General features: G+C 44.7%; 1 protein-coding gene across 1 annotated transcript in view; it reads right to left on the bottom strand.

Annotated features, from left to right (window-relative positions):
* Positions 1 to 10426, bottom strand: part of CHRNB3 (cholinergic receptor nicotinic beta 3 subunit) — a 28420-nt gene extending 17994 nt beyond the window's left edge. Inside the window, exons 1-2 of the mRNA XM_004046969.5 lie at positions 10275 to 10426; positions 8710 to 8754 (exon numbers count right to left, since the gene is read on the bottom strand). Coding sequence (XP_004047017.4) covers positions 8710 to 8736 — 27 coding nt within the window. The 5' untranslated portion in view covers positions 8737 to 8754; positions 10275 to 10426. The remainder of the gene's footprint in view (positions 1 to 8709; positions 8755 to 10274) is intronic.
* Positions 10427 to 10791: the final 365 nt, after the last annotated feature.

The raw sequence follows: 10791 nt of genomic DNA on the forward strand, positions 1-10791 counted from the left end.
CTGGTTTCAAACTCCTAGCCTCAAATGATCCTCCTGCTTTGGCCTCCCAAAGTGTTGGAATTACAGGCAGGAGCCACCATGCCCAGCCCACCCAATTCCTGCCAGGATGTGTGTTCACCACAGAGCTGGCTGTGCCCTGTAGACCAGGACCTCTGTGGGTTTAGAATGGCACAAGCCACAGGACATTTGCAAGTGGCAGAGTCAGCAGTGCCCAGCTGAGCAGCCAGAGCCCAAACCTATATCTCATTCTCTAAGGGGCTGCGAGGTTTTCTGGTCACTTCTTTGTTCTCTCTGAAACCCTGGTGGCATCTGGGGATGAAGCTCCTGTCTCTCCCTTCTTAGGGTAAGAGATGAGAAATAATATTCTGTGTTTGCATAGTGTGTTCTAGCTGAGATGCTCAAAGCCGTCGTCAAACACCAGCTCCACATCACAGCAGTTCCCAGCTTGAGAGCTGTGTTTTTGCAGGAAACAGGATCGCACAGGATATATCAGAGCCAAATATCAAAGTTAATCTATGACTAAGAAAAAAATGGAAAAACACTCCAACTCTAGGCTTCCTCATTCAGAAAATTGCAATTTCAAATCCATATCAAATATATATAATCCCTTAAAATTGTCTTTTCTTACATGTATTACCTGAACGATCACTCATAAATGTCTAGCTAAACCACAACCCAGAGCCAAATTTTATTTAAACCTAAATCGTAAGGCTTTTTAAAAAAACTATAAACAAAGTCCCCGAATTATTCTTTTTTTTTTTTTTTTTTGAGACAGAGTCTCGCTCTGTCACCCAGGCTGGAGCGCAGTGGCGCCATCTCGGCTCACTGCAAGCTCTGCCTCCCAGGTTCACGCCATTCTCCTGCCTCAGCCTCCCGAGTAGCTGGGACTACAGGCACCCGCCACCATGCCCGGCTAATTTTTTGTATTTTTAGTAGAAACGGGGTTTCACTGTGTTAGCCAGGATGGTCTCAATCTCCTGACCTCGTGATCTGCCTGCCTCAGCCTCCCAAAGTGCTGGGATTACAGGTGTGAGCCATCGCGCTCGGCCAAGTCCCCAAATTATTCTTACTTCAATGCTAATAGGACCAAAAGATAATAAGGAACAAATATCCTTTGCTGTTGTCTTGATTTGCAGTCTCTGGGACATCCCTGGGATCTCTAGTCATCTTAGATGTGAAATTCTTGAAGCCAAATTCTTGTTGATTCATTTTAATCTTAAAGGCACCAACATGACATATTATATGTTTCATATTCCTGTTAAATTCATGAGTTGTTAAGGCCAAGAAATGTGATTTGTTATTAAGGATGAAGGCCAGGCGTGGTGGTTCACCCCTGTAATCCTAGCACTTTTGGAGGCCCAGGTAGGCGATCACATGAGGTCAGGAGTTCCAGACCAGCCTAGCCAACATGGTGAAACTCTGTCTTTACTAAAAATACAAAAATTAGCCAGGCATGGTGGCACATGCCTGTAATCACAGCTACTCAGGAGGATGAGGTGGGAGAATCACTTGAATCCGGGAGGCGGAGGTTGCGGTGAGCCGAGATCGCGCCACTGTACTCCATACTCCAGCCTGGGCGATAGAGTGAGACTCTGCCTCAAAAAAAAAAAAAAAAAAAAGGATGAGAAAGCTCAAAGGTGGCAACAGAAAGTGACATTTATTGAGCTAGTCACATTCATATACATTATCTCATGTAACCCCCCAGACAACACTGTGAGCTAGGCATCATCTCTATTTAATAGATGAAGAGACTGAGGGTCAGAGAGGTGAAGTGACTTGCCCAAGTTTATACAGTAGGCCTTTTGACCCCTACTCAATTCTTACCAGGGTCCACTTGAGTAAGAAGTCCAAACTTGGCCTCCTTTGCTAAGGTCAGAGTAAGGTTGCAGAAAAGGAAGGAAAATCAGATCATGAGTAAAGATCTGAGATGAATTCATGAACTTGTAAGTGCCATTCCAGGTTGCGGATGGTAGACTTTTGGGGAGATCACCCAGACCTCTAGTACTAGCCTGACCTTTCCACAACAGGTCTGCTTCTTACTTTTCCTGGGAAATCAGCTCCAGGGGTCTATCCAATAAGACCTTCATGTTTGCTGGACTTTTTGTTGATCTAAAACAGACATCAGCTGTTGGAAAGACGCTACTTTAAGATGTTGGCCTTGGCAGACATTCCAGCAGTTTTATTTTCCTCAGGATTGTCATGGGGAGAGGAGAACAAACTGTCTCAGCTACAGTGAAGCCGGGTCATTTAGTCCTCTCATTGCCTTATTCTTATATGCAACAGCGCCCAGCTCAGGGCCTTATGAGGCAGAAGGTGAAACTGACTCTGGAGGCGGGGACTCGGGTACCGGACCAGATTGAGAACTAGCTAAACAGGGCCGGGCAGAAGCGGCTTTCCATAAGACAGGGCCACCAGGGCACCATGTCAGTTTACCATCGCCATGGCAATACCCGGAAGTTACCACCCCTTTCCATGGCAATGACCTGGAAGTTACCACCCACCTAGACATTTCTGCATAAACTGCCTCTTAATTTGCATATAATTAAAGGTGGGTATAAATATGCCTGCAGCCCTCGCCTGGGCGCACTGCTGGTGGGTAGCCGTGGTCTGTAGGGAGCAGTATCTCTGCTGCCGCTGTCCTTGAGTTCTTTCCTCGATGAAGCCAGACTAAGCCCCAATTTTGGGGTTCATCTGCCCTGCATCACTTACACAGTGCAGAGCAGGCTCTCAGGAAATACGGATTGAGTAAATTTGGCATTTGTTGTCATAGCGATTATTTCTATTGTAACATCTAGGCAAAACGGCCAACCCTTGTGTCATTTCAACAAAGGTCAGTTTCGCCCAGCACAGTGGCTCACGCCTGTAATCCCAGCACTTTGGGAGGCCAAGGCGGGTGGATAATCTGAAGTCAGGAGTTCGAGGCCAGCCTGGCCAACATGATGAAACCCTCGTCTCTACTAAAAATACAAAAATTAGCTGGGCATGGTGGCCGGCGCCTTTAATCCCAGCTACTCGGGAGGCTGAAGCAGAATTACTCGAACCCAGGAAGCGGAGGTTGCACTGAGCCGAGATCATGCCACTGCGCTCCAGCCTGGGTGACAGAGCAAGACTCCATCTCAAAAAAAAAAAAAAAAAAAAAAAAGGTCAGTTTAATTTTCATTGTCTCTAAGGTGCTTTCCACGTTTTCCTAACCTTGATATGATGGAGCAGGATCTGAGGGACTGGGGCAGTAAGTACTTTCTCACATAGTTCCAGTGAGTCAATGTTAACAATATATTTATAGTTTATAGGGTTTTGATTACTGTCTGGAAGTACAAAGGAGGAAGACAAACTAGTTTGCAAAATAAAATCAATAAAATAAAAATAGCACCATGTAGAAGACTTCCTCTGGATGTCACTAGATTTGTGCTTTATAAAGTTCTTTCTTTGGTTGAGAGGGTAGAAGAAGAGTGTCTAAATATACCAGAGGAGAGCTATGGAAACAGGATAAGACAGGAGAATTGACTTAAAAAACCCCACAAATATCTCATTTGCATGCACTACCATGGAACATGCTTTTGTTCCAAGTATGTAGAATTTTCTTCTCCATGTGGATATGAATTAGAGAACATTTTTCAGTGTCTGGGAGGCAAATGAGGAAAGAGGGGGAATTGGGCATTTTTGTTTTCATTTTGACTGAGGGACACAGAGATGATTGCAAAGAGCTACCAATGGGTTTGCTCAAATGTGAGAGCTTTTGGATAGTGGTGTTATTGGACTACTATTCACTATTCAGTTGGTTCACAACTTCTCCACCTTTTTGGCTTGTAGAACTTCTGTTAGTCCTGTAAGACTCAAATTAAATATCCCCTCCTCCTGGGAGCTTTCCCTGACTTTCTTCCTGTCTCATTGTCATTTTTTAAGCTCCACAGTGGTTTATATGTACTTTCTTTGTGCTATTTATCATGGTAATTATTTTTTGGTAACTAACACTATGTCCTCTTCTTTCAGGCGGTGCTGTGTGTTGCTCTTTATACATCCAGGATCTAGCAGGGCGCCTGGCACATAGGATGTCAATAAATCCTGGTGAATGGATGGAAGATGGAGTGGATCTTAACTTCATTCTCTCCTGAATTCTTTCTAGACCAACTCCATCAGATGTTCCGGAGACTGAGGAATCAAAGCCTTAGGAGACCAGGGTTAGGAAATTATACAGGAACAGGACTAACAGGAGAACAGGACACTCTCCAAACTCTCCCTCCAGTCTAAGGCAAGTGAAAGATTTCTCTACATAAGTCGACTTCCCTAACAGTGCTTAACCCTGGGCAAGTCACTTCCACTCTCCAGTTCTGTTTCCTCATCTGCAAAGTTAGGATTATAATAGAACCTCCCTTATAGGATGGCTGTGAAAATTCAATGGGATTATTCCCGTTACACAGTTAGCATAGTGCCTGGGCACTTAATAAGTACTCAGTAAATCTTAAATATTATTATTAGCTGCTCTGGAACTAAGATCTGTGTAAAACACCAATGATAGCTTTTTATAAATATCTGTTTTATCTTGGTTTTCTTTTTTTCATGGTTTTTTTTTTTAATCATTCAGCTTTCTTTAATCCATATAGCTTTAAAAAGTTTTGTTTTGTTTTGTTTTGTTTTGAGACAGAGTCTTGCTCTGTCGTCCAGGCTGGAGTGCAGTAACACGATCTCGGCTCACTGCAAGCTCTGCCTCCCAGGTACAACCGATTCTCCTGCCTCAGCCTCCCGAGTAGCTGGGACTGCAGGTGCCCACCACCACGCCTGGCTAATTTTTTTTATTTTTTATTTTTAGTAGAGATGGGGTTTCACCGTGTTAGCCAGGATGGTCTCAATCTCCTGACCTTGTGATCCACCTGCCTCAGCCTCCCAAAGTGCTGGGATTACAGGCGTGAGCCACCACGCCCAGCCAAAAAGCTCTTTTTAAAAAGCATAAAAATAACATCATGGCAGAGCTCAATGCCTCCTGTTGCAGGCAGCCTTCCCTTCTTGCCACCCACTGTTATAAAAATGACCTTTCTTTTCTGCCCCAACATTGTCTGTGCCATAACAGCGCGTATTAACTAATATCCACTGTAACATTTCCCACTCCAAACTCAATCTGTGCAAATGGACGTCGCAATGACTATATCCTCTGTAGTCTTCTGGAATGTGAAGCTTCGTTTCTCCTGCTTTGGCTCCTCCTGTGATCTAGAAGCAGGGCTTAGTGTTCAGGGAGGAGGCTGCATATGGCCAGAAAGATCCTGGCCAGGGGTTAGGAAACCCAGGTTCCTGCCGGATGAGGACTGGACTCCTCTATCTCTATAAAACAGGGGTAATGATGTCTCTTTTCCTAAGTCAGGTGGTAGAGAGGTTTAAATGAGATAAACCTCATTTATGCATTTGTGAATTAAACACAATTAAAGTATATTAATCTCAATAGATATTGGAGACTCGGAAGAGTGGGAGGGTGGGAGGTGGATGAGGGATGAGAAATTCCTTAATGGTTACAATGTACATTAGTATTTAGATACACTAGAAGCCTAGACTTCACCACTACAAATGTATCTGTGTAACAAAACTGCACTTGTACCTTACATATTTATACCCAAAAAAGTCGATTATTCTCATTGCTTCTATTAAATGGGAACTTCAGTCAGTGGGCTGACTTTTCCAAGTGTCAGTGTGCTCCATGCCTGTGGATTTCTCCTGCTTGGTTTTGGGTATTGAATTGACTTTTAGGATTTAATTCCACCTTGGTTTGAAGACACCCACCAGGCTTCTGGGATTCTGGTGGCACACTTTGTGGGAAGTCCTTTCCAAAGCTGTAGCTGAGGCCCTCAGGGTCCTCGGCGCCCACTCTTTTGTGTCTAATGCTGTTCTCTTTGGCCAAAACGACTCCTTATTTTCAAAAGCACAAGAAAAGTGAAAAGACCTACTATACCCATGTGAAGGCCCAGAGTCCCTGGACCCCTGCTTTATGTGAGAGATTAAAGCTTAATCTCAGCCAGGCAAAGTGGCTCATGCCTGTAATCCCAGCACTTTGGGCTGACATCAGGAGTTCGAGACCAGCCTGGCCAACATGCTGAAACCCCGTCTCTACTAAAAATACAAAAATTAGCCAGGTATGGTGGCACGGGCCTGTAGTCCCAGCTACTCAGGAGGCTGAGGCAGAAGAATCTCTTGAACCCAGGAGGCAGAGGCTGCAGCGAGCCGAGATCGAGCCACTGTACTGTAGCCTGGGCGACAGAGTGAGACACAGACTCAAAAGAAAAAAAAAAAAAAAAGAGAGCAGTGGGGGAAGGAGGTGTGCAGGAAGTAAAGGTTTGTGTGTTTGTTTGATTTTTTGTTAACTTCTAAGCCTGTTTTCACCTTAAGAGGAAAGTGTGGATTCTTTTCTCCCCTGCAAGCTTGAATATAGGATTTCTTCTTGGCCTTTATCAACTCAAAATACTTCCCAATTCTAAGGCCTCTGAATTGCAAAAGTGGGTAAGTCACTGGGGAATGAGATGGGTGTATAGCAAGATATGCTTATTTAAATGGTATTTTTATATATACATTCCAAGCTTATTATTTTCTTTTGGGTATTTTTATTTGCAAGTAAAACAATATTCAGACCGTTTCTACTGATTAGAGAATCAGATAAGTAGAAAGCACTGAAAATCATGATAGTTCTCTAAATCTCACTAAAGTTGTTGGGTGGGAGAAATTTGATGACATGAAATGAAGCTGGGGGAAGCTCCTTGCTGTTTCTTGTATCCATTGCTCCTTATAAAGCATTAGCAGAAAGATACCCCACGAGGAATATTTTAAAACGATGGGGCAAATTAGGCAATATCTGGACAAAATACTTAGGGTGGGTGCGGTGGCTCACACCTGTAATCCCAGCACTTTTGGAGGCCGAGGTGAGCAGATCACCTGAGGCCAGGAGTTCAAGACCAATTTGGCCAACATGGTGAAACCCCCCCGTCTCTACTAAAAATACAAAAATTAGCCGGGCGTGGTGGCATGTGCCTGTAGTCCCTGCTACTCGGGAGGCTGAGGCAAGAGGATAGCTTGAACCCGGGAGGCGGAGGTTGCAGTGAGCCGAGATTGCGCCATTGCACTCCAGCCTGGGTGACAGAGTGAGATTCGGTCTCAAAAAAAAAAGAAAAAGAAAAACAAACAAACAAAAAACTTTAGAAAATCAAATATTACATGTTCTCGCTTAGAAGTGGGAGCTAAACAACTGGTACCCATGGACACAAAGATGGGAACAAAACACACTGGGGACTCCAAAAGTGATGAAGGGGAAGGGAGGGAAGGAGGAAGGGAGGGGAATAAGTTGAAAAACTACCTATTGGGTATGATGTTCACTATTTGGGTGATGGGTTCACTAGAAGCCCAAACCCCGGCATCACGCAATATATCCATGAAACAAACCTACACATGTAACTCCTGAATCTAAAAAATAAATACATACATACAGTGGCTCAAGTCTGTAATCCCAGCACTTTGGGAGGCTGGGGTGGGCGGATCACTTGAGGCCAGGAGTTTGAGGCCAGCCTGGCCAACATGGTGAAACCCTGTTTCTACTAAAAGTACAAAAATCAGCTGGGCATGGTGGGGGGCACCTGTAATCCCAGCTACTTAGGAGGCTGAGGCACAAGAATCACTTGAACCTGGGAGGCAGAGGTTGCAGTGAGCAGAGATCATGCCACTGCACTCCAGCCTGGGTGGCAGAATGAGACTGTGTCTCAGATAAATATGTAAATGAATATGAGAAAACTAAATTAAAAAAAAAAACCACTGGCAAAATAAAAAACACAAGCAATTAAACCAAGTTTATTTATTTATTTATTTTGACACAGGCTCTTGCTCTGTCACCCAGGCTGGAATGCAGTGGCATGATCTTGGCTCACTGCAGCCTCTGCCGCCTGGGTTCAAGCAATTCTCCTGCCTCAGCCTCCCGAATAGCTGGGATAAACCAAACTTCTTACCTGCTATCAAATGTCAATATTTTCTCTTTGTAGATAACATATGCGAAACTGGGATTTGAATGGTAATTATTTACTGACAATCCTAGAACAAACTCCTTTGGGCACACTCCCCTGACTTTGGGAAATAAGCTCTAGCCAAGCTAAAAGCAATTATCTAAGAAGAAAGCTGAAAACGATTCAAAATGCATTTTCAGTGATGTCAGGAAAACACGTATTCATCATTTTGTTTTGGGCTTCACTCTGTTCTGAAATTAATAATGGGCAGCCCCGTTATTCCCCCATTCAGGGCTCAGTTCTTCCTTGGAAGCAACAAGAGGTATTAGAGGTAGATTCTATCCACAGAGGACCAGAGAAGGCTAGGGAGGATGTAGCCCTGATTCTCCTACCTAGCTGCAGTTCCCTACCTGGGGGAAAGTGGTGCATGTTGGAGGCTCTTTGTTGTTTTCTCTAAGTGGTCCCAGGGCCCATCCCCAGGCCTTATGGCAGTAGAGTCACCTCTGCCTGCTCCACGAGCAGTTCTACTGCTGAGAGCAACCACGCACAACAGTGTGTACCCAGGGGCTTGCCAGGATCAGCTCCCCAACACTCACAACGGAAAATAAAAGCCATAGACCCTTCCCACAAATCTCCCTGAGGAACACAATATGCCCTCTTAAATAATTGTTTTTCAGATGGGAGCCTTTATAAATAGAAAATAAGTGACTGGGTTAGCAGACACAATCCTTGGATTGAAATTTACCTGTTTGAGCCACACATTGGTTGTCATCAGCTGATTCTTTTCATCCTAAGAAAATGAAAATTTAAAAAATACTGTAAGTTGAAGTGAAAATAAGTTGTGATTTTTGTTGTTGTTTTAGAAATGGGATCTCAAGATGTTGCCCAGGCTGGAGTGCAGTGGTGCCACCATAGCTCACTGCACCCTCAACCTCCGGGGCTCAAGCCATTCTCACACCCCAGTCCCCAAGGGGCTGACTATAAGTGCACGCCACCACACCCAGTTGTTTTTTGTTTGGTTTCGATCAGAAAAATCTATCTGAATCTTACCTTTGAGGTGTTAAAAGTGCAAAAGATTCTCAATTTACAATAGTCAAATGGCATGTAAACAGTCAAATGGCATATAAATAGTCAAATGGCATGCGGATTTTGCTTAAAATGAAAAACAACTGAAACAAGTAGCAGTTCATTGTGGCTATATTTACATACAATTGGATAACCCAGAAGGCACTTTAAAGGTACAAAGTAGGCTGGGTGCAGTGGCTCACACCTATAATCCCAGTACTTTGGGAGGCCGAGGCGGGTGGATCACCTGAGGTCAGGAGTTCGAGACCAGCCTGTCCAACATGGCGAAACCCCATCTCTACTAAAAATACAAAAATTAGCTGGGCATCATGGCACATGCCTCTAAACCCAGCTACTCAGGAAGCTGAGGCAGGAGAATCACTTGAACCTGGGAAACGGAGGTTGCAAGTGAGCCAAGATCGTGCTTCTGCATTCCAGCCTGTGTGAAACAGAGTCTCTGTCTCAACAATAATAATAATAATAATGAAGGTACAAAGTAGAGGGAAATAATAGCTAAACTGGAGACGGGCTTTGCATGACTTCCTAGAAGGAATCTTGGGGTATTGAGCCAGCCAGGGCAGGTGAGTGTGCGCACATGTGTGTAGTGGGGTGGAGAATATGGACAACATAGGAGGATTCTTCTGAGGCTTTGGGGATCATAGAAGGACAATTTTGTTGCATTTAGGGAGTTAAAGTTCACTGGTTTCTTCTAAGAACACAATCATGACAGAAAGGCAAGCTCAAAAGGAAAATTAGAATGTGAAGGCATGGGTGAGTTCAGAAGAGGTGACGGGGCTGCCTAGGGACAGTAGGAATGGGCCTTGCTCTGGGCACTGTTGTTACCACCCTGTCTCCCTGCAGACCCCCCTACCAGCCCAGGGCACAGCCAGGGAGGATCGAAGATCACAGCACGTCAGCCCAAGGCTCAGCCCCTCTTCTCTGCAGTTCCCAGCCCTCCTCCCTGGGTGTTCAGCAAACCGGGGCCAGGAGCGATGACTATCTTAGCAACCACATCCTCCCCGCAGCAAATCGTCCCACACTAACAGTGCTGCAATGAAAATTTACGCCGTGACAACTTCTCGTTCTTTCCTTGGGTCATTTTAGTGGCTTATTGGGGGCAGACTTTCTCTCACAGTAAATTATTTTTAAAATTGAAATGGCAGACATAGGGAAAAATATATTTTAGACTCATAAACAGGTTAAGGAATGCATGTTCTTTTTAGCCAAGTGCCAAGGATTACTCACCACATCTACAAGCTGGGATATTTTCAATCCAAAATATACTTTTATGGTGTCATTAGAATGTAATACAGGGCGGACCCATTTCTGATAACCTTGGAACAAATGTCTGAGGAGGGCATCTTCATTTTCGGCGATTGAGTTGAAACCTGTGGTGGCTGTAAAAGAATCATGGGCGGACCTGGGTTAATGGGAGGGGCACGATGCCTGGATGAGTGTCCCGTGGCTCCTGTGGCCTTGGCCTCCTGCACCACAGGCTGTGTCTGTTTCTAAACAGCCCAGTTCCTGAAAGGTAACTTGGAGCATGCAAGAGTCTCCACGTCCACTCCCACCTCCCTCCAAACACACACAGCTGAAAACAGAATCCACATTTTGTGTGTGTGTGTGTGTGTGTGAATTTTTTTTGAGACAGAGTCTCACTCTGTTGCTCAGGCTGGAGTGCATTGGCGCGATCTCGGCTCACTGCAAGCTCCGCCTCCAGGGTTCATGCCATTCTCCTGCCTCAGCCTCTCGAGTACCTGGG

The sequence above is a fragment of the Gorilla gorilla genome, chromosome 7, assembly GCF_029281585.2.
Source record: "Gorilla gorilla gorilla isolate KB3781 chromosome 7, NHGRI_mGorGor1-v2.1_pri, whole genome shotgun sequence".
Classification (NCBI taxonomy): domain Eukaryota; kingdom Metazoa; phylum Chordata; class Mammalia; order Primates; family Hominidae; genus Gorilla; species Gorilla gorilla.